The sequence below is a fragment of the Choloepus didactylus genome, chromosome Y (assembly GCF_015220235.1).
Source record: "Choloepus didactylus isolate mChoDid1 chromosome Y, mChoDid1.pri, whole genome shotgun sequence".
Taxonomy (NCBI): domain Eukaryota; kingdom Metazoa; phylum Chordata; class Mammalia; order Pilosa; family Megalonychidae; genus Choloepus; species Choloepus didactylus.
The window spans coordinates 25112774-25137665 of NC_051335.1; the positions used below are offsets into that span (position 1 = coordinate 25112774).

At 35.3% G+C, this 24892-nt stretch overlaps 1 protein-coding gene across 1 annotated transcript in view; it reads left to right on the plus strand.

The window, feature by feature from the left end:
• The window catches only part of ABCB7 (ATP binding cassette subfamily B member 7), a gene marked incomplete at its 5' end in the record, with an annotated part of 140168 nt that overhangs the window by 55537 nt on the left and 59739 nt on the right, over window positions 1–24892 (plus strand). The window contains 11 exons of the mRNA XM_037822735.1: window positions 2556–2688; window positions 3569–3837; window positions 4471–4559; window positions 4652–4739; window positions 5634–5808; window positions 6759–6916; window positions 7460–7623; window positions 7783–7912; window positions 10928–11099; window positions 21300–21403; window positions 24107–24214. Coding sequence (XP_037678663.1) covers window positions 2556–2688; window positions 3569–3837; window positions 4471–4559; window positions 4652–4739; window positions 5634–5808; window positions 6759–6916; window positions 7460–7623; window positions 7783–7912; window positions 10928–11099; window positions 21300–21403; window positions 24107–24214 — 1590 coding nt within the window. The remainder of the gene's footprint in view (window positions 1–2555; window positions 2689–3568; window positions 3838–4470; window positions 4560–4651; window positions 4740–5633; window positions 5809–6758; window positions 6917–7459; window positions 7624–7782; window positions 7913–10927; window positions 11100–21299; window positions 21404–24106; window positions 24215–24892) is intronic.

The window sequence follows — 24892 nt, forward strand, 5'->3', positions numbered from 1 at the left end:
CATTGGGGAAACAGGACTCTTTGTACTACTTTTGCATCTCCCTTTGAGTCTATAATTATTCCAAAATAAAACGTTAGAAAAGATTCTCATTTGTCAGATGGTTTAGGTCTAATTTTACTGAAGGTGGGATATTAGGGAAAATCAATATTTGCTATATCCCTTCACCCAAAATATCACAAGACCAGTGGAACACACGCATTAGGAATAAAATAAACTTATACACACAGTATAATCCTTTCTATTTCTTTGGTATATTTTTATTTCTTCCCATTTTTAAATTAAATGAAAACTAAATTAATATGAAGAACAGATGATAGTCACATGCTTTATACAGTTACAAGGATGTTCCCAAATTTTAACCAAACCCAAAACATTTACAAGAAAGTTAAATCGTATAACTGTTATTGGTACATTCATTTCAGTCATCACTCACTATGACTGTGGCAAAGATAAAATAGACTGTGAATTAGGAGAATAGCATACTAATGTAACTATCACCTTTTTTTTCTCCTACCAAAGAAAGTATTGGATGCAGGTGAAGGAATGTGGCCTTATTTTAGGGAAAGCCTGGAATCTGCTCAAATTTATTCATTTATTTATTTTTTGCGACATAATTTATAACTCTAGCTGGTTTAAATAGTAAATTTGAAAGCATCTATTTTAGGGTGGAAAAGAAGAAAAATATATGGCTCCTGCCTTGTAAGCTGCTGATATGACTGTGGTATACTAGAAAAAAATTCTGATTTTCAATTCAGACCTGAATTTTAATCCCAGCTCTGGTGCTTACCGGATGAGTGATTAAACCTCTTGGAGCTTGGGTTTCCCCAACTATAGGGATAATAACCATTTTATTTCATTCAGTCCTCACCTTTGTGAAAGGTATATTACTGACTCCTATAGCTGCTGCTAACTAAATGTTTGTTTTGCCATTGTTATCCCACTCATCTTTGTTAAATATGGAGAGCTTATTGCCTAAAAATCTATAACTGATAGAAGCTATTTAAATCTTACCAATCAAGATTTCAAGGTAAGGTATACAAGTGTCTTAGCAACTAAGCAGGTGTTAAATATTCAACAGTATCATTAAAATACAAAACACATATTGGGATGTGTCTAAGACTATAACAGTTATGGCTTAAATTGCTTGAAACTTTTAGATTTCTAACTTCCAAAATATAATCTAATAGAATAAATTAGAAGACCTTTTCAAGTAGGAGAAAGAGCCAGAGTATATTAGGGTTTACATAGTATGTTTTCTCTACCTTTTAATGTCATCCTTGAGATATGTCTTCAATTAGTTTCCTATAAACCACATATTATTTGTGTTCACTGACTTCTTTTAACTTCTTACTGTCATAACATATATAACAACTCAAAATTTCCCATTTTAACTACTTTCAAGTATACAATTCAGTGGTATTAATTACATTCACAATATTATACTACCATCACCCATGTCCATTTCCTCAATTTTTTAAAATTTCAGATAGAAACTTTTTACCCATTAAGCAATAACTCATCCCCCGCCCCCAATCCTGGTAATACTGTCTCTATAAATTTATTTATTCTATATATTTCATATAAGCAAAATCATACAATATTTGTCTTTTTGTGTCTGGCTTATTTCACTCAACATGATATCTTCAAAGTTCATCCATATTATAGCATGTGTCAGAACTTCATTCCTTTTTACAGCTGAATAATACTCCATTGTATGTATATACCACATTTTGTTCATGCATTCATCTGTTGATGGACACTTGTGTTGCTTCCATCTCTTGGCAATTGTGAGTAATGCTGCTGTGAACATCGGTGTGCAAATATCTCTTTGAGCCCCTGCTTTCAGTTCTTTGGGGTATATAGGTTGGTTTTTAAAAGCTTATTTTGGTATTCATTGGGTTTTGTTTTGTGTTGAATTTCAAGCAAAGAAGTTTTTTATGTGGGGCATGCAACTAGATCTAACAGTGTTTGTTTTTTCCTGTGGTAAATCAACCACAGATGTTTGTAACTTAACTGCTTTTGAGATCCTTTTTGCTGTATAATTTCAGTTTTATTATTATTTTGGTGAATAGATCATTCAACAAATATTTATTGAATACCTACTATATACAAAGTGTTGTACTCTGCATGGGTGGAACAAAAAGTAATATGACACAGACCCTCAAGGGTTTGGTAGGAATGGAGAATATATACACAAATAACTATATTATAAACTAGAATGCTGCAGGTGACATAAGCTCTGTAGGATTTCAAATAACTGAAAGTACTTTTGAGTGGATGGTCAGGGGTGATTTCATGGAAACAGAAACAGTTGACTAATTCACATAGCTTGTAAAATGAATATTAAAATGGCAGTCAGTGTGATCTAAGGATCCTGAAATAACCGCTCTCCCAAAGCCAAAGATTTTATATTTACAAATTGATGTAGTCATTCCAATTCTGATAAATGGTTAATATCTAAACATTGCCATAAATACTAACTTAAGAAAAAGTTCTTTACTTTTATACAAAAACATTTTGCATATGGTGGGTAATTGCTGTTTTTGTGTTTTTAGGCTATGAATATTGTGGTTCCCTTCATGTTTAAATATGCTGTAGACAACCTCAACCAGATGTCGGGAAACATGCTGAACCTGAGTGATGCACCAAATACAGTTGCAACTGTGGCAACAGCAGTTCTGATTGGCTGTACGTGTGATTCTTTAATCTGTCCACAGATGTTGAATTTCTTCAATAGGGTTTCATCATATTTGAGCCCATGACCTTTTCACCACAAATACAACTTAGTATTTTGGATGTTAATTGTTTTTTGTGAGGTTTTTTTTCTTGTTAAGTGTTTTTTTTTTTTTTTTTAATTCTTGGTATGATATACTTTCCAGAATTTCCATGATAACAGTCATGCTTCCTAAGTTCTAAAAAACAGTGATATGAAATAAGAAGTTAAATTTATAGCCACCTCTAATTGTTAGGCTCCTTAAAAGACATCTTTTCAGTAAGGCTAGTTATTTTGTTCTGTTTCTGTTGGCTGTTTAATAGGAAATAGCTAGATAATTATACACACACACACACACATACATACAGTAGTAGTTTATTTGAAAAGAACAGAACGTGAATGTTGTGTGTTTATTCGTTTAAAAGGACATTATGAGACTCAGGAGTCTCAAAGTTCTTATTCTTTAATTTTAGTCAAGGTACTTGAATTTTCAGGGTCTTAACTTCATCATTTGTTATTTGGGGAGCTGAATTAGATCAAAAACCTCTACAAATACTGCATTTAACCACAATAAATCCACATGGCTGTTACTTACTAAAAGCATTTTAATTGGAAGAAAATTTGTCAACATCTGGAATCTATGAAGGAATATAACACTGAAAGGGATCCATTGTGTTGGAAAGGTTGGTCCTCACTAAGATGATGTCTAGGTTTCTTTTAGTGTAAGTTTTCTTTGGTATATTCATTCATTGAATATTCATTGTACAAACGTTTTCTGAGGCCTTAACCATTTTTACACTCCTATAATTCTAATGTTTTTACATCACATTTTTTTTCTTTTGAATGTATTGATAGATGGTGTATCAAGAGCTGGAGCTGCCTTTTTTAATGAAGTTCGAAATGCAGTATTTGGCAAGGTAGCCCAAAATTCAATCCGAAGAATAGCCAAAAATGTCTTTCTGCATCTTCACAACCTGGATCTGGGTTTCCACCTGAGCAGACAGACAGGAGCTTTATCTAAGGCTATTGACAGAGGGACAAGGGGTATCAGTTTTGTCCTGAGTGCTTTAGTTTTTAATATTCTCCCCATCATGTTTGAAGTGATGCTTGTCAGTGGCGTTTTGGTAAGTAAAACATTTTTCATAAAAAGCTTTTACGTTTACATTTACATTAATAGCTGTTTAGTCTTTGAAGCTATTATGCTATTGCATGCCCATGGGTTTGAAAGCAAAATTCCTTGATGCCAGAAGGATTATGCAGCTTGTTTAATTATTTTGCCACAAGCTTCAAGGGACTATACCAATTCTTTATCGTGTTGTCTTAAAGAACTGCTCAGATCTACACATAGGTTAATCATTAGCTAGTGCATGTGAAGTTTTTGTTAGCAGAGATTTTTGCATTTGTATGGTATGCTCAGTATATCTAGATTTCTATTCACCATTCCTTACATTTTATTGAAGTTCATATTTTATAGCTGAAAGTGGGTAGATATTTTCTATTCCTCTTTAGGTTTATTGCACTATTTTATTATCAGCATTTGAAGATAGTGTCAATGTGGCAAATAAAGTTTGACTTTCTTTCTTTGTCACCTAAAGTAGATTTTCTAGCCCCACTTTGATTTCTTACACAATTGAGTCACATAGCTTCCCACCATCATATTGTCTATTAAATATTTTCACTAAAAATTGCTGTTGTTTATTATAACCTATTTGGCAAAACCAGTGACTACTGTACATTTCTTCTTTTGCCTATTCCAGTATTACAAATGTGGTGTGCAGTTTGCATTGGTAACCCTCGGGACGCTTGGTGCATACTCCGCATTCACAGTTGCAGTCACGCGGTGGAGGTAAGGTATTCCCCAGAGGCTAGTAAAGGTTTGGAAATTAGTCATGCTTTTATAGGAAAAATTTCATAGCTATGCAAACCTTTGTCTTGCAGAACGAGATTTAGAATAGAAATGAACAGAGCAGATAATGATGCAGGTAATGCTGCCATAGACTCACTGCTGAATTATGAAACTGTGAAGGTAATATGTCTCATTATACTTTCCTCTATCTTTCAAATTCACTGAGATTCATTCTGCTATTTAATTTGATAACTGCTATAAGGTTGAGCTTTAGATTCTCAAGTAGTTTGAGGATAGGAACTAGGTATGATGGAGTAATAGGACTTCATTGTTTTTCTTTTGTTTAGTAATCGTCCTTTCTTTCCTCCTCAGTTTTTGTTTGGCACCATCAGAATTTTACCTTCTAAATTAATTTGTAAGTGATAGGAGTACAGTTAGCATCTTGATTTAAAATAAACACTAAGCTAATCAAACCAACATATAAATTCTTGATTCTTTCTGTCCCTCAGAGTACCTAGCATAGTGCTTCTCATTAATTCTTCCATTTATTTCTTCATTTTCCATTCAACAAATAGTTGCTGAGTGCCTCCAGTGTTTAAACCACTACGCTAAGTGCTGTGGTAGGGGGAGGAGTGGATAAAAAACAAACAAGCAACTAATACATAATCTTTGCCCTCCAAGAACTTTATGATCTACTGGGAGAATTAAGGTTAACTATGCAGGTGACTATACACCAAGGCGTATTATGGTGGGGGTAAAGAGAAATATCATTTCAGAGTTTCAGGATATCAGGGGAAGGCTTTGTGAAGGAAGCATCAGTTTTAGATCTGGATTTAAATTAGCTAGGCATTCAGTAAATGTTCATTGGATGAATTTTGTGGACTTTTCAAATACAATCTGTCTTATAAAACTGCAGTAGTGCCATAGTTCAATTTATCAAAAGTCAGTGTTTTTTAATGGGAATGCAGTACAAAATTGTATCTGTATGTGAAGTTGTAGGAAAAGTATACTAATCACATAGAATAATAAATTTCAATTATACTTGAATACATTATTATTTTATGTTTTCTGTAGTATTTTAATAATGAAAAATATGAAGCTCAGAGATATGATGGATTTCTGAAAACATATGAGACTGCTGCATTGAAAAGTACCTCTACTCTGGCTGTGCTGAACTTCGGTCAAAGTGCTATTTTCAGTGTTGGTTTAACAGCTATAATGGTGCTCGCCAGTCAGGGAATTGTAGCAGGTAATGGGATCTGTGGTTATTATATTTATAGACTGTTTTACTTAACCTTTTAAAATAAAGATTAATAGAAGGTATGTGTGTATTTGATTTAATTATAAAGTATGTTCAATAAAGAGCTTTAACATCCTTGGAAAATACTGTCCTTTAGTGTACCAGAATGTGTTTTCTTGATTGTTTGATAATATTTTTTTACTTGCTTTTTTAAAAATTCTGCCAGTTCATCATTGGCTCTCATATTGATTGGGATTATTATTTATATATTTTGTGGGTCTACAACCTGATTTTTTTGATGATGATTTTTTTTTAGTATCTAATGTTTCTAATTTCTCTTGTAGACTTGGAAAGCAATGTAATTAATTTAATATTTAGCTCAAAGGACTAAAATGCAAGCAGTCTTTTTTTAGAATGACCAGTAATCTTTTAATCTTTCTATTAGTTTCTTATTTGTAAGACATTTCAAAAGTAAATAATATGTGTGCCTCTTTTTTGTAATAGCCCACTCAATTAGGAGTCATTTATTCTCTGTGACTTTAATACCTGGTTTATCATTCCCAGTCATGATATCCGTTTTCTCCAATTCAAAAATATATACTGTTTTTAAAAATTTCTATTTTTTACTTCAAAGAATGTATTGGTAGTATCTTAGGAAGAAAGATAGTGTCAAAGGAGATTTTTGGCCTTGCATTTCTATCCTCATTTAAACCATTCCTTTTGGGTATATTTATAGTGTATTGGAGGGCTTTTCTCTTTCTGCTTAGCAGAAAGCAAGTTCCTGAAACAGATTAAAATGCCTTAAAATTTAAATAGGCCAGGAGTTGCTGATTATGTATATTTTAAACTGTATTTCAAAGTACTATACATTAAACTTCTCTGTCTTAAACTCAAAAAGTTTGCAACATTCATCTAAAATATCCTCTTTTTTCCTTCTGTCAACTGCATATTGTTTTAAGGTACCCTTACTGTTGGAGATCTAGTAATGGTGAATGGACTGCTTTTTCAGCTTTCATTACCCCTTAACTTTCTGGGAACTGTATATAGAGAGACTAGACAAGCACTCATAGATATGAACACCTTGTTTACTCTACTCAAGGTAGATACCCGAATTAAAGTAAGTAAATCTATGCTGTTCCTTTTCAAAAGTCTGTGAGCATCACTGCATTAATAGGATTATTCTAGAGAAATATTCCTATATCACCATTTTAGCAACCCAGTTTCTTTCTTGTAAGAATTGGGACTATCCTGTATATTAAGAAGTTGTTATAGCTTTTACTTTTACGTTTAGACACCTTATAATGTTACCAGAGTATTATACCTAGAAACTAAGTTTTCTTAACTTGAAGAATTATTTGTACTTGCACTTAATTTACTTTTGCTGATAATTAATAATGCAGAATTTGTGATTGCCTCTCCTCTCATTCTCCACTAATCCGCTGTCTACCATCCCTCCCTCCCAGCAAAGGTATCTCAGAAACCAAAGCATTCAGGATTTTTTACCTTACCAATGAGGAGTGAAAAATGAATCCTTGGAACTGGTCTAACTACACTTATAAACCTCCTCCTTTTTCCTCTTTCTCCCTGTGAATTAGCAAATTGCTTGCATGGCTGTATTCTAGTTGGTATTTAAAGTGGTTTTTTTCCTCTTCTCTGCTAGGACAAAGCGATGGCACCTCCCCTTCAGATCACACCACAGACAGCTACGGTGGCTTTTGATAATGTGCATTTTGAATACATTGAGGGGCAGAAAGTCCTTAGTGGAATATCTTTTGAAATCCCTGCAGGAAAGAAAGTGGCCATTGTAGGTGGTAGTGGGTCAGGGTAGGTAATTTAGTTATTTATAAAATTTTGCATTGTCGATTGATGACTCTCAATGCAATATTTTTTTCTTTATCATAATAAAATGATTATGATGATCTGAAACAGTGGTTCCCTAATGCTAGTAGGAGCTAAATGACCTTTTCTTTTCTCAAATTTCAGGAAAAGTACAATAGTAAGGCTGTTGTTTCGCTTCTATGAGCCTCAAAAGGGTAGTATTTACCTTGCTGGTCAAAATATACAAGATGTCAGCCTGGAAAGCCTTCGGAGGGCAGTGGGAGTGGTACCTCAGGTATTTAAAAAAAGCTGATTTTTTTTTTGAAAGATTATCGGGCTGGTGGATCTATAACTAGAAAAATTTGATGCCGAGGAGTCAGCAAATGTTAATTAGTTGTGTAGTCCCTACAAGTCAAGTGCTGTCACCAAAAAGGAAAAGAAAAATTTTGAAGAGAAAATGTACATGATGCAATGATTTCTAAGCCCTAGATTGATGGCTTAATATAGTGGAAAAAGCATAGATTCTGGAGTCAGACAGACCTGGAGTCTAATCATAGATGTAACCCTTATTAGTTTTGGCCTTGGGCTTCAGTTTCTTCATCTGTAAAATGAGGGTATCATTTCTCTTAGAGGATAGGATTGTGATTATGGATTAGAGTGTCAAGCACCTAGCACAATACCCATCACATAGTTTAGTAAATAAAAACTGTTGTTATAAATTGAACAATTTTTGACATAGTGAAATTATAATATTACAAAGTAGTTTAGCTGCCAACCTCAAGTTTGTATGTCTTGTTCACCACTGTAACCTCATTACCGAACACAATGCCTATTCCACAGTATGTTCTTAAATATTTACTAAGTAACTTTAGGCAGAAAATAAAATCAGAGGAAGACCTCAGAAAGCCTTATAGGATCTGAGCTCTCATGTTCAAAGCCTGTAGTGATAACTGGGAGTAAGTAGCAGTGTACTTTTCATAAAGTTTATTCTTAGATTAAGAATCAAATCTTTGGAGAACAGATCAAAATATGAGGGAGGGGAGATAAAGAACTGTAAGAAAGAGATTGATGTAGTTTGTTACAGGGATTTGTAGCTTGTTAAAAGTCCCAAGGTGGTCTGACACATGTCCTCCCTGTCACTGTGAATCCCACATCTTATGTTGCACGGAGTCATCTAAGGAGATTGTTGAAATTCCATCTCTCTTTCACTACCACCACTTACCCAATTCTGATTTAGGAGGGCTGTTTGGGGCCCAGAAACCTCCATTTTTGAATGTACCTCCTAGATGATTCTGATATGGACAGTTCATAGACTCTATGATGAGAAACACTGACCTAAACCTTATGTCATATGAACTGGATTCTAGGGTGTGGCTACTTAGGATTCAATGACATCATCCATGGAACTCTGTTCCTGCCATTCTCTAGGGCTATTTAAGGAGAACCGTATCTTCTTGAAAAATAAAACGTCTTCACTAAGGTAAAATATATATGCTTAATAAACAAAAGATGCTCATCCTCACTGGGGGTCCTAGCAATATAAATTAAATCAACAATGGTATACCACTTTTCACCCATCAGATTGGCAAGAATTTTAAAATCTATTAATCTAGTTTGGGCAAGGTTGAATAAAATGTACAGTCTTGTTTTACCGGTGGACGTATACAGCTTTCCTGAAGAGTAAAATTTGCAATATGTATCAAGAGCCTGAAAAATATTCATACCTTTTGTTCCAATGATTCTGCCCCTTAAGAAATTTTAGTGAGGAAATAAAAAAAGATGTGAACAAATCTTTATACGCAAAAATGTTCATCACAGCATTATTTATAATAGCAAAATGTTGGAAACAGTCTAAATGTCCATCAATGAGTAGATGGTTAAACTACTATCAAAATATCAAATGTCGTGCAGCCTTTTTCAAATGTCACATTTTTAAAGAATTATTGAGTGTTATGTTGAAAAAGAGGATACCAAGCAAAATATAATATCCCAACTTTATAATACGAAATTAATACATGTAAATAGAGAAAACAGAAAATATACCACACCAAAATGTTGATGGTAGTTATTACTGGACAGTGGATTTATGGGTTATTTAATTAATTTTTATTTTACCTTATTTTTTGTATTTTCCACTGTTAGCATTTGTTTAACTTTCCTGAGTATAAAGTATTTAAAAAGAAGTATGTCCTATTGACAACTTTGACCTCACTGGATTTAAGTGACATCTCAATACAAGAAATTTTGTATAATAATGGGAGATATATAAATGATTTAAATATTATTTAAAATGTTATCTGAAACTCGGGCTGATTATGATATTTAAAAAGTTCTTAATTAATTGGACATCCTGATTAATGTGAATTAATGGGAGTCATTTTATTTCACCTTACTAACTTACAGCCTTCCAACCTTTTGGAGACTCAAAAGTGGGAGATGGATGCTTACTTTAAGTAAATCAGCTTTAGTGTGTCATGTCAAAATAAATTGAAATGTCTAATGAATGCTTGCAGTGAACTTTCTCTCAAAAAATAGGGCATAAATTCTTTGTTTTCTCTAAGTCCAATTTAATAGCTTCTTAAAAACATATGAAAACATATTCAACCGCATTGGTAATTAGGGAAATACTAATTTAAACAAAAAGCACATTTCACCCTTAAAAGTAGCAAAAAATTATTAATATTCAGAGTTGCTGACTGACATACTCATACACTGTTGGTTGGATTGTAGGCTATTAGAGCTTTTTATGGAAGACAGTTTGGCAACACTATCAAGGGTAAACTTATGCTTATCTCTTATCCCATCAGTCTACTTCTAGGAATCCTTCTTACAGAAATACTCACATGGGTGAACAAAATCATATATACAATGATGTTTTATTCCAACATGGCTTATAACAACAAAATATTGGAAACCACAAAATGCCTATCAATAGGGCAAATGGATAAATAATGATACATCCGTAGTATGGAATATAGAACTGTTAAAAAGAATGAGCTAGGTATCTGTTATTGACATGGAAAAATCACCAAGATATGCTGTTAAGTGAAGACAGAAATTTGTAAAATAATACAATATGACCCCACTTGTGTTGAATTAAAAAAGTGTGTATTTATACCTAGAAATGCTTAGAAAAAAATCCAGAATGGTACCCAAGAAATGGTTCATGGTGATTACCAAGGGAAATAGGATTACAGGGATGAGGGGGTTGGTGAAAAGGCGTTATCATATACTCTCTATGCTCTGCATTGTTTGAAATTTTTTATAATGAACATACATATATATGTGTTTATATATAAATCTGCTCCAGGATGCTGTCCTCTTCCATAATACCATTTACTACAACCTCTTATATGGGAATATTAGTGCTTCACCTGAAGAAGTGTATGCAGTGGCAAAATTAGCTGGACTCCATGATTCAATTCTCCGGATGCCACATGGATATGATACCCAAGTAGGGGAACGAGGGCTCAAACTCTCAGGTAATCAAAGATTTTATACCTGCCCATCACCTGCATACTCCCTTCAAATTTTAATTTGTCAGAGCCATTTTCAAGAAAATGTCATGACATAGTTCAAACCTAGTGCTCATCCAGTCACTGTAAGTGAGATCTCCAGTCTCCTATCCCTCACTGTAAACAATTTGACATACTAGAATTAACTGTTCTCAGGTTATGCAAGTCTTTTGTTTTTCTTGCAGTTGCAAATACTATAGGTGCTTAATAGTAAGTTATTTATACATAACTCAGATCAGTGACACTATAGGTGCTTAATAGTAAGTTATTTATACATAAATCATATCAGTGTTAACTTAATATCTGTGATCTGTATGTTAAAGGAAAACCAAGGTCATTATTCACCTGGAAAAGTAGTAAGAGTACAGAGAAGTAATTTGATAGTAGATAGTCTCTCTCTCATTGTAATTTCCTAGGTTATTCTTAATGTTTTCAATACCGTAGAATTCCTTATACTTGAACCTTCCTTGTTATATAGTTGATCCTTGCTATATACTTGATCCTTGTTAACTGCCGTACTTTCCGTACAGTCAACTTCATTGTCATATCCTTGTTGGTTCAATGATAAGTAAATCTGGGGCCTTGTACATTTCTATTTGAGTCTTTAATTATGAGATTGCTAAGGTTAATAGTGAATTTTGCTAAAATGACTTCGAAGTTTTTTGGAGGATCCATGAAAATGTTTCCTTGCCCCAAATCATTTGCATTTCAGAAGGATAACTATACCTAATTCCTGAAACTGTTAATGTGACTCATACAAGCATACTACACCTTCTACATTTATTTTTCATTCTAGCTTAGTTGTGGAAGAAAATGTATAGATTAGGGATGAATGTAAGGCAAAAAGAGAATGAAGACTAGGCTACATGGATTTTTTTCTCTCTTATGTTTGGCAGTAGTTATGGGCATTCCATTTTGTTTTGTTTTAAATTTTTTTTTAATTAAAGTTGTAGGTTTACAGAAAAATGATATAAAAAATACATCAATCCCCTGTGCCCCCCTGTTGTTCACATGCATTAATGTGGTACCCTTGTTACAATTAATGAAAGAATATTAAAATTGTATTGTTAACTCTAGTCCATAGTTTACATTAGATGTATTTTTCCCATATACCATCCTATTATTAACACCATGCATTAGTGTGGTGCCTTTGTTGTAATTCATGAATTAACATTTTTATACTTGTACTATTAACTGTGCTATATAGTCCTGTTTTATCATTTAATTTTTATTCTAATAACATATATATGACCTAAAGTTTCCCCTTTTAACCACATTCACATATAATTCAGAGCTGTTAATTATACTCTGAGTATTGTGCTACCATCACACCCATCCATTTCAAAAACTTTAAAATTAACGTAAATAGAAATTCTGTAAAAATTAAGCATTAGCTTCCCATTCTCTACCTCTAACCCAGCCCCTGGTAACCTATAGATTGTAGTTCGTTTATCATATTATTCAGATTTTCTCATTCAGTATTGATCTTGTGTCTAGATGTTCTATTAATGAGAGTGGTGTATTGAAGTCTCCAACTATAATAATTGGAGAGGTGTCCATTCTCCCTTCAGTTCTATTTTTTAATTCAATTTTATTGCAGTATAGTCACATACCATGCAGTCATCCATGGTGTACAGTCAGTTGTATACAGCACCATTATAAAGTTGTGGATTCATCACCACAATCAGTTTTTCAACATTTGCGTTACAACACACAAAAAAGAATAAGAATAAAAGTTAAAGTAAAAGAGAACACCGAAAACGTCCCATACCCCACCATCTCTCCCTATTATTCATTTACTTTTTGTCTTCATTTTTCTATTCATCTGTACATGCACTGTACAGAGGGAGTGGGAGCCACAAAGTTTTCACAATCATGCAATCACGCAGTGTAAGCTATATAGTTATATAATCATCTTTAAGAAAAAAGGCTACTGGGTTGCACTTCAACAGTATCAGGTCTTTCCTTCTAGCTATTCCAGTACACTAAAAGCTAAAAAGAGATATCTATATAATGCATAAGAATAACCTCCAGAATGACCTCTTGACTGTACTTGAGATCTCTCAGCCACTGAAATTTTACTTTGTTTCCTTTCTCTTTCCCCTTTTGGTCCAAGAAGGCTTTCTTAATCCCAAGATGCCAGGGCCAAGCTCATCCCCAGGAGTCATGTCCCATGTTGCCAGGGAGATTTACAACCTGGAAGTCATGTCCCACGTAGCAGAGAGGGCAATGAGTTTAACTGCAGAGTTGGCTTAGAGAAAGAGGCCACATCTGAGCAATAAAAGAGGTTCTCTGGGGGTGACTCTTAGGCACAATTTTAAGTAGGCTTAGCCTCTCCTTTGCAGTAATAAACGTCATAAGGGCAAGCCTCAAGATCGAGGGCTCCATCTTCTAAATTGGTAGTATCCAATGCTTGTGAGAATATCATTAATTCCCCAGGTGGGGAAATTTAATATTTCAACATTTTCCCCCAGTCCCTCCAGGGGGCTTTGCAAATACGTTTTCATTCTCTGCCCAAATTACAATGGGATAGATAGGGTTTCACACTAACTTGTACAAACAAACCAGATTTCATTCCCTATTCAACATTCCATGCAATTAATGTTGAATAACACAATTTTCCCCTAGTCCCTCAAGGGGGCTTTGTAAATACATTTTTATTCTCTGCCCAAATTGTTTTGGAAAGTATTGGTGATTTACACTAACCTGTAAAAACCAAACAGATTTCACTCCCTTGACAGTGTTCCATGTAATTATGTTATTTGAATAAACTGATCACACAAGTTAAATTATATAGTGTGTTACAAAAAATACAGATTTTGCAACTAATAAACAACTCTTCCTTTGGTGTCACACAGAAGTTGAAGTTTTAAAAACACTGTCTCTATCGTCCTTTACCCTTTAGTCTGATTTACCTTAGTCTTAACCAAGTCCATTTCATTCATATCTCTAATTGAAGTCTGATCTCTTTTTTCAGACTCCTTAACATTTGCTCTGTGGAGTAAGGCTGACATTCATGGCTGCTGGACTCTGGCTCTGAATCTCAGGTGTCGCACAGATACCCAAAGTTCCAGTGACCAACCAGGTTATTCACAAAGAGCTCAGCATCTCAGAATTTAGAAATAACCATTACAACTGAGGAATATATGTAACTGCTGTAAGAGCTTACAATCTAGGAATCTTTATGATAAGCCTTCTCCTGATAAGCGATGCTTTCAGACTCAATTCTCAGAGTTTGCACATTATAGTTAGCCATATTAGTGAGACATTATAATATTTTTCTTTGCATTTCTGGTTTAGTTCACTCAACATACTGTCCTCAATGTCCATTCACCTCACAACTTCACTCCTTCTTGCGGCTGCTCAATATTCCATTGTATGTATACACCACTTTAGATGGGCTGCACTATTCTAATTCCCCACCAACGGGGAACCTTCCTTTTCAACTGTACTCACAATCATGTTTGTTTTGTGTACTTACATATTGTATTACCATCACCCAAAATTGTGCTCCAAACCTCTGTCTCCTGTCTTTCCCTATCTGTCTGTAGTGTTCCCTTTAGTATTTCCTGTAAAGCAGGTATCTTTTACACAAATTCTCTGTGTCTGTTTGTCTAAGAATACTTTAAAGTCTCCCTCATTTTTGAAGGTTGGTTTTGCCAGATATAGAATTCTTGGTTGGCAGGTTTTCTGTATCAGTATCTTAAATATATCATACCACTGACTTCTCACGTCCATGGTTTCTACTGAGAAATCCGCATATAGTCTTATGGAGCATCCCTTGTATGTGTTGGATTGCTTTTCTCTTGCTGCTTTCACAATTCTTTCTTTGTCTTTGAAATTTGATAATCTGGTTATTAAGTGTCTTGGCATAGGTCTGTTTGTATCTGTTCTGTTTGGGATATGCTGCACTTCTTGGATCTGTAATTTTATGCCTTTCATAAGAGATGAGAAATTTTCAGTGATTATTTCCTCCATTTTTGTTTCTACCCCTTTCCCCTTTTCTTCTCCTTTTGGCATACCCATGGCACATACATCTGTGTGCTTCATGTTGTCATTCAGTTCCCTGAGATTCTGCTCATATTTTTCTATTCTTTTCTCTGTTTGTTCTTTTGTGTGTAAGATATGAGATGTCCTCTCCTCCAGTTCATTAATCTTTTCTTCTCCCTCTTCAGACCTACTGCTGTATGTCTCCATTGTGTTTTTCATCTCTTGTATTGTGCCTTTCATTCCAGTATGCTCTGCCAATTGTTTTCTCAAACTTTTGAGTTCTTCATTATGTTTGCCCAATGTCTTCTTTATATCCTTCATCTCTTTTGTCTTATCTTCCCTGAACCTGTTGATTGATTTTTTATTTGATTTAGGAGAATTGTTTGATTAGTAATTAGTTGTTTTAATTCCTGTATCTCAGTTGAAGTATAAGTTGGTTCCTTTGACTGGGCCATTTCTTCGTTTTTTCTAATGTGATTCATATTTTTTTCTTGTCTAGGCATCTGGTTTCCTTGATTACCCCAATCAGATTTTCCCAGCCCAGACAGTCCCAGGTCTCAGGAGGAGGCTGTATTCAGTGTCAGGTTTCCCTGAGGGTGAGACCCAGGAGATTGTGAGACTTCCCTGTGGGGCTTCTAGACTCTGTGCTTTTACTGTCTTGCCCAGCATGTGACACTTGTCAGCCCGTAGCTCCCCACTGGTGTAAAGAGGTGTGGTCCTTTTAATTCTTAGAGGACCCTGTCCTGGCAAGGGCAGATGGTGTCAGAAGCCAAGCCTAAGTTGTTTCTGCTCCCCCTCCAGGCCCTGGGGTCAGAATTCTCTGCCAGAGGGCAGCCACTTGAGCGGGACCTGCCACCCTCTTTTTAGGGAAGATACACCCTTTAGGGAGTTATCTTCTGTACTTGAATTCCTCCTTTGTCTCTCTGACTCTGTTAACTCCACCCTTGCCTGGGTCAGAACTGACATTTGAAAATGCCTGATGCTTTTTCTAAAGAGCTAGTTAGGATGAAAGGAAAAAGGAAAAAGACAGCGCCTTTTCAGAGCCAGTCCCCAGCCCCAAGTTTCACAGGTCAACTGGTGTTGGTACCCAGTTTTCTGTGCCTCTTTTCTTGGAACACAGCCATTTTCCAGTATTCGTAACTCAGCTGTCTCCAAAAGCCTCTATTTTTAATTATTTATGTATTTTTTTTCCATCAGCCCTATCTCCTCTCTGCTGGGAGGAACCTCAGGTTCCTTTCCTGCTTGCTCCAGGTTTATCTGTGCTTGTAGTTTGTATTCAGTAGTCCAAATTTAATTAAAGCCACAGTTGGAGCTTGGTTGAGTTACTTTCCCTTGCTCCAGGTAACCTGCTTCTTTTTTCTACAGATAATGTTTCAGCTCAGCCTGCTGTTCTGGTGGGGGAGGGGCACCAGCTCTGCAGTTTAGAGAGCTTTACTTACAGTTCTCTGCTGGGATCTCAGCCGTTCCACCCATTCCAGGCTGATACACAATTTGTTCCCAGTCATGGATGTCTCCCAACAGTTGTTCCAGATTATTTACTAGTTGTTCCTGGCTGTTTACTAGTTGCTATAGAGAACTAACTAAATTCCACACCTCTCTATGCTGCCCTCTTGCCCTGCCTCCCTCCCTTCAGTTTTGACAGTGCTTGCCACATGTATTTTGGAGTACCATGGTTAGGTGCATAAATATTGATCATGGTTATTTCTTCTTGGTGGATTCCTCCTTTTATTAATATACAATGTCCTTCTTTGTCTCTTTTAGCAGCTTTTGACTTAAAGTCTGTTTTGTCCTGTACTACATAGCTACCCCAGCTCTTTTTTGTTTACTATTTCCATAGAATATGTTTTTCCATCCTTTCACTTTCAAACTGTTATGTCTTTGGGTCTAAGGTGAGTCTCTTATAAACAACATATAATTTGATTATGCTTTTTTTTTAATCCCTTCTGCCAAATCTGTGTCTTTTGATTGGGGATTTAATCCATTAACATTCAGTGTTATTACTGTAAAGGCAGTACTTGCTTACTTCAGCTGAATTTTTCCTCTGGTTTTTATATTTCAGATTTTTTTTTGTCTCTTTTCCTTTGTTACAACCTCTTTTTCCACAAAGTTGATCTTTTGTGATGTATCTGACTGATCCATTTCTCCTATCCTTTTCTGTATTTTTTAAAATATTTTCTTTATGGTTATACTGGGATTTATATTGTGCAACCTACATCTATAACCTAATAATTTGAAAAGATACCAATTTAGCTCCCATAGCATATACGTTCACTGCTCCCATATTCCTCTGCTTCCTCTCATTATGTTAATTTGTCCCACTTTATCTCTTTATATTTCATGTCCATTATCCAGAAATACACCTTTTTGTCTTGTTCGGTTGTGTTCTGACTCTAATAGGAATTGAAGAGTAGAGTTTTATATTGAGGATACAGTACTGTTGGGTTTTGCATTTACCCTTTAGTAATCCTTTCTGAAGATCTACATTTCTTCACACTACTCCGAACCACTCTCTCCTGTCATTCCCTTTCAACCTGTAGAACTCCCTTTAGTAATTCTCTAGGACAGATCTTTTGTTGACAAATGCTCTCAGATTCTGTTTTCTGTGAGTAATCTCTCCCTAATTTTTGAAGGGCAGTTTTGCTAGATTAAGCATTTTTAGTTCACAGTTTTTCAGTTCCTTAAATATATCATACCACTGCCCTCTTGCCTCCATGGTTTCTGATGAGGAATTGGCACTGCTTTATTGAGGAGCCCTTGTATGTGATGAATTGCATTTCTCTTGCTGCCTTCAGAATTCTCTCTTTATCTTTGGCATTTGATACATGTCTCAGAATAGATCTATTAAAATTTATTGTTTGGAGTACGTTATACTTCATGGACATGTATATTTATATCTTTTATACGAGTTCACTGATTCTTTCTTCTGCGTGTTCGAATCTGCTGTTTTATTCCTCTGGCGTATTTTAAACTCTATTGTGCCTTTCATCCCAGCAATTTCTGTGGTTATTTTATGCTTTCAGATTCTTCTTTATGCTCATACATTGTCTTCTTAATATTCTTTAGTTCTGTAGCCATATTTTCCTTCATCTCCTTTTACTCATTGAGATTTGTTTTAACTTCTTTGGTTAGTTGTTCCAAAGTCTTTTCACCCTGTGACGTTTTAATTTGTTCCCTTGACTGAGCCATATCTTTCTGTTTCTTAGTTCGGCTTGTAGTTTTTTTGCTGATGTCTGGGCATCTGCTTATCTTGATGAGTTAACTTTGAAGGTCAGTTTCTCTCTCTTTTCTAGAGTTTTATTATTGATTGGCTTTGTAGTAAGGCTCTTTTTTGATACTCAGTCCAAATTATCATGGACACCACAGTAGCCTGTGTTTAACTGTTCATGTTTTCTCAGTTCTTGTTTATCTGATTCTTGCCCTGGATATGTGGTACAGTTTTTAAGATTATGTTTTTGTACAATTGTTTTACCTCCAGGGTAAAGCATCCTTTCCTCTGTTTCTTCTCCAGAAATCAAGATCTATTCCATTTGTTTTTGTTCAGAATTTTTTCCCTAGCTATGATTTGTTTAAATTCTTTCCCTCACTCATTTCCCCCTTTCCTTACACTTTTCTGTTCTAAAACCAGTTCTTTCTTACAGCAGTTCATCCTCCCTCCTTCTTCCACCCCACCACCCCCACCCCGCCTTCCTATTAGGCTTTTCTGCCTCCAGTTTCTTCCCTGCTAGGGTATTCCAGCCTGGGAGCCAGATGAAATCAATCCAGAAAGGTAGATCAATCCAGAAAAGTCTGTTTTGCATTTACATGGTCCAGCCAACTGCAACTGGATTGACTGTACCTCTTGCCAACACTTCTGCAGTCTCTCTCCTTTCCCCCCCTTGAGGCCCTTTTGTATGTAGCACACAGCATGACTCAGTGGCTTGTATTCAGCCATGGATGTTTGTGGACTTGGATCCCTGTGTCTGTATATGCGTGAGGCTCTAGCTTGCTGCTGCAAATGGCTCTACAATCTGCATCTGTGGGTGAAGGGACCTGGGCCAGGCTGCCTCTGTGTGACCAAGTGAAGGGGAGGAGTATGGACTGGCATGTCCAGGACAGAAATTTCCTGCCTGTTCTTGGAGATTATTTTTCGTTTTCTTCTATTCAGTATTTATGGAGTCCTTCTCCAGTTTCTGTCATCCTCCAGAGTTCTAAGCAAGTGTTCTTTTATTAGCTGATTCGGAGGGTAAATATTTCCAGGAATGTCTTAGGTCACCATGTTGAAAACGTCACTACTACATGGATTTTAATGAATCCCCATTCCTCTCATAACAAACTGGATTCATTTATTCAGAACATTTACTGGGTACATACTATATGATTTGAGAATTTAAAATATGAAGCATAATTGGGTGTGTTCTCAAGGAATTTGCAGTCTATTAGAAAGTTTTAATATAGGCTTAGAAAATGTTAACCAAAGATTACTTTCGAGTTAAGTTTGTTTGTAGTGATTATTTGATCATTACCGGGTAATCTAAGATGCCTATATTATCATAGTCTACCTTTACATTTTACCATTGTTCTTAATAAGAGTAATTTCCAATTAATTATCCTACCCCCAAATTATTTGTCTATTTGGATATTTCTAGTGATCCCCAGTTTTTTGTCTAGTCTGAAGTATTCATGATTGTGCTTCAGTTAGGTATGCCATATTGTTTTCCAATCCTTTTTTCACCATTTTTGTTTAACTTTGAGAATAAGAATGTCTAAAGTAATTTTCTCCTTACCCAATAACCAGTGCTTTACAACCAGACCTCTCTAAATGAGCAATTTATTTTTAGTTCCTATTCTAATAATTGTCTTAGAGAACATACTCATGTGTCTTCTCCAAGTTCTGGAATACTGTTGAATTAGTTAAAACTGGGTTAATTTCTTGAAATTTGAGAGGTTTGTCAAAACTAGTCATTTTTCTGGGTATCTACATCTTTTACAAACTTTCTGAGTATCTACATCTTTTATGAACTTTCTGATTTAGGGCCGATAGGTGAGCATGCAGATAGTTTTGGTATGATACTTGTTTTGATAAGAAAATTTGGATCTTATGAAATGTGGAAGGGTGAGGATAGCATGAATATAGACGAATTCACGAATAGAAGGAGTGCCCTTTACAGGTTTAAAATAATAGTTGTAGAACAAGTAAAAATGAAACAGTATTTTGGTGTACCAGGTAATTGCAGGTGAGCTTGCTTCCTAAGAAAGTTACTCAAGTTGAAAAACAGAAGCTTTTTCAGACATATTGCTAAGTTAATGGATGGCAGACAAGAAAAGAAGCCAAAAGGGACATACATATTCAACAAAGCACAATCTCCTATACTTTCAACCATAGTTGAATATAAGATTAATAACCTTGAACCTACAGAAGTCTCAGTCATAAAAGAAAGGCTTACTTATCTTCACTAGATTATACTTTGGAATAAATATGTACTTACATGTTGTGATGGAAGGGCACTGGACTGGAAGTCAGTTTAGTCCAGATTCTGTTGTAACTTGCTTTGTGACCTGAGCAAATCACTTAACTTTTCTGGGCCTCTGTTTCCCTTAAATTTTAAAATTCTGTTACGCTAGAGGACTATAGCAAATAACTAAGGGGAAATAAGAGGTCTCTAGTATAACTTTTAAGAATGCTGGGAAAATAGCTTTCTGTCAAAAAAAATATCCTTGAGAATACTGGCTGAATGGTCATTTCTTTTATGTTACGAGTTAAATTTAAATATGGTTTCATCTGTTTAAATTTTCAGGTTTCAGATTGAATTTGTTTTTGGCTTTGTCAATTCTCTAATATTGAATTTTTTTTCTCTGAAGTTGCTGTTCATTGGGAAATTTCTATAATATATAAAGTAGTGTATATAATGAACATATTTCTGGTGAGAGTAATAATAGTGGAACAGAAATTATTACCTCTTCTCATTCTTTTCACCTGCCATAAAGTCAGAATCCAGTAATACATTTATGTTCCAGAGAATATAGTTTGTCAAAGGATATTCTGTATGAACTTCAGGCTCTACAACTTAATAAAATAAACAGTGATCAGGAGTAGAGTTAAATATTGAGAATATTATTGGTGGTTATAATCAGTGGAGATACTAGAAGCAAAATAAGCCTTATGATATATTTCCTTAAACTAAAATTTTTCTTTACCAGGAGGAGAAAAGCAAAGAGTCGCAATTGCAAGAGCCATTTTGAAAGACCCTCCAGTCATTCTCTATGACGAAGCCACTTCATCATTAGATTCGATTACTGAAGAGGTAAATAGTGATGACAATACAAAGCCCTTCAATTCTTAGTGCTTAAGTTTTCTCCCTGGGAGTTTCAGTAAAATGGCTGCCTTACTTTGTATTTTGAATGGACTTCAATAGGAGGTGCTATGGAGCAAAATAGACAGTCCCTTTCTTCCCCAAATAGCATGTGTTGGTAAGATTGCCAGATTGCATTGAACTAGATATTGAAATGTTAAGTCCATTTGCAAATGTGTCTCCTTTTGGAACTATGTGGTACCTATGTTGTTGTATTAGCATTGCATCTTGCAAAGCTGTGGGAATTGCCTAATATGGTGAAAGAGGAGGAATGGTTTAGTCTCTTTCCTATGGCAGTGTCTGGGTGCTGCTTTACACTCATTAAAATAAATCACGTAAATGATTGTGAAAACAGTACACAACAGAAAGCCTTTCACTTATCATGGAATAACTTATTAAGATGCAAGTCAGATGCATGCAACCTGCAGTGCTGGTATCAGTTTATATTCATTTCACAGTAAGAGTTGTGAAATAGCAAGGTGTTGTGACACTGATGTCATGACACTACCCCAGCTACTGCATTAGACTTCATATTCACCTCTTTGCATTTAATACAAAAGTCTAAAAGCAATAGACATTTCATGAACTAATCCCCTTATCTAGAACTGAAAATAGACAGTTGTTATTTGTAAATTGTCTCCATTTACCTCCCTTTCAATTTAATATATAGTGGAAACCTAGCAAAGAAAGATAGGCCTAATTTCACCCTTACAGGCTGTGGTACATAATATTTGCAGATAAAATTATGTTTTGGGACTTATTATTTGATCTGCAGCATATTTAAAGCAGTTTAATTCCGAAGTGAAGTGTGTGGCATGCGGATTTGTTATATTTAAAAGTAACCCTTAAACAGGACCACAAATTAAAAGTCCTACTAAGAATCATTATTTGAGTCACAGAGCTTTATTATCTCAGAGAGTATAACCCATCGATAGTTTACAGAAAACCCCTCAAGGAAATGAGTTACCAGAAGATTTGGTAAATTTTAGTGGCCCTGTTTGAAAGATCCAGGGCACTCAATAATGATGTTAGATTTTTAAGTTCTTGAGGGTAAGAGGAGGCCATACAACCATCTCAGTTTTTCTTAGGACTGACCTTGCCCTTGATAATGAGTCTGCCCTAATGAAATATAAAGTCGTCTTTTCCTGGGTAACCATCTATTCTTGATAATTTTATACCTTTAATAAACACAGTGTTTAGAAATATCAGTAGGAAGTTGTTGGATATATTCCTATCCCCCACGCTGTTTACACTGAACTAGCTGTACTTAGATGCAGGTTCCAAGCACAGCTGAATGTATGAACAACTCTCTTAAACTTTAAATGCAGTTAAAAAAAAAATGAGTGTTCCATTACACATTAAGAAATCAGAATTTTGAGGGGAAAGAAAGAGGTTTCCTCCAGTCAAAAATACAGTTGTCTTTGTCTCCTCTTCTGTCCTCTGAGTTTGGACTAAGGAAATACAAATATTCCTGTATCCTCTGTCTCTCCATGTCTCTCTTTTGATTATTTTGAATTTCTCTGTGTCCCATCACTTGGGTCACTCCTCATTTTATATTTGTTCTCATGACCAGGTAAACATCCTATCTGGCTATGCTCCTGGTATCATTGGAGTTCCTCTTTGTTGCTGTTGTTTTTGTTTGTTTGTTGTATGTTTTTAAGTGTAGCAAATCTCTCCCTTTTTCTAGACTTTAATTTAAAGAAACATTACCTATCTTAAAGATAAATATTTTTCCATGATAATATAGTGTGCTGGTTTGAATGTATTGTGTTCCCCAGAAAAAGCCATATTCTTTGATGCAGTCTTGTGGGGCAGACGTATTAGTGGGGATTAGTTGGAATGTTTGGATTAGGTTGTCTGTATGGAAATGCGCCCCACCCAACTGTGCGTGATGACTCTAATTGGATAATTTCCATGGAGGTGTTACCCCACCCATTCAGAGTTGGTCTAAATTAAATCACTGGAGCCATATAAATGAGCTGACAACAGAAGGAGCTCAGTGCAGCTGTGAGTGATGTTTTGAAGAGGAGCTACAGCCAGGAAGGACACTTTGAAGAAAGTACAGGAGCTGCAAATGAGAGACAGTTTGAAGATGGCCGTTGAAAGCAGACTCTTGCTCCAGAGAAGCTAAGAGAGGACAAATACCCAAGCGCAACTAAGAGTGACATTTTTGGGGAACTGCAGCCTAGAGGGGAACATCTGGGAGAAAGCCATTTTGAAATCAGAACTTTGGAGCAGACGCCAGCCACGTGCCTTCCCAGCTAACAGAGGTTTTCCGGACGCCACTGGCCATCCTCCAGTGAAGGTACCCGATTGCTGATGTGTTACCTTGGACACTTTATGGCCTTAAGACCGTAACTGTGTAACCAAATAAACCACCTTCATAAAAGCCGATCCATTTCTGGTGCTTTGCATTCCGGCAGCATTAGCAAACTAGAACATATAGTTATACTTGTCTTCACTTTTTGCTTGATATTCTCTTCTTTTTAGTAATTATTAGATTAGGTCAAGTATTTAGTACTGGCATAAGCTTTATAGAATAAAAGATTAATTGCAATTATATATTTTTTGTAGAAAATGTGTGATTATTTTGATTTATAATTTCTTAATGGAAGACTCTTTTTTCCCCTTCTGTTCTTGCTGTCAAACCTGCAGACTATTCTTGGTGCCATGAGGGATGTAGTCAAACACAGAACTTCTATTTTCATTGCACACAGATTATCAACAGTGGTTGACGCTGATGAAATCATTGTCCTGGATCAGGTAAGAGATTTAAACTTTAAATTTTAGTATTCGAAGGACATTGAAAATTATTACAAATGCAAGCAATTTAAATTTGTTTCTAATGAAATATACAAAATTTGTATTCTTTGCATGTGATTGAATCCTGATAGGATTCTGTTTTTAGCTCCTTTTGATAGGAAATCATACATGTCAGTTTCAAGACAGAATAAACTACATTAGCTCAGTTTATTAAAGTATTAAAAGCAAAAGTTAGATCAGGAAAGCATTTAATCCTCATGTGATAGAAACAGGTTTTAAAGTGTATGTAAATAAAATAATTTTTCTGCATTCCTTTTTTTTGTGAACAGAATATTGACTTTCTTCAATGTATTTTTTTTCCTTTTAATTTTTATTGAGATTGTTCAGATACCATACAATTATCCAAAGATCCAAAGTGTACAATCAGTTGTCCCTGGTACCCTCATACAGCTGTGCATCCATCACCACACATTATTTTTTTTTCTTCTGGATTTGTGGTATTTTTTTTTATTTTGAAATAAATTCAAAGCTATAGGAACAGTTGCAAAAACAATACTAACCCCATACACAGAATTCCATCATACCCTGACCCCCCTCCCCCGATAGCTCAATCCACCAACTTTAACTTGCTGTCACATCGCTATTTCTTTCCTTCCCTCTCTCCCTCCCTCCCTATCT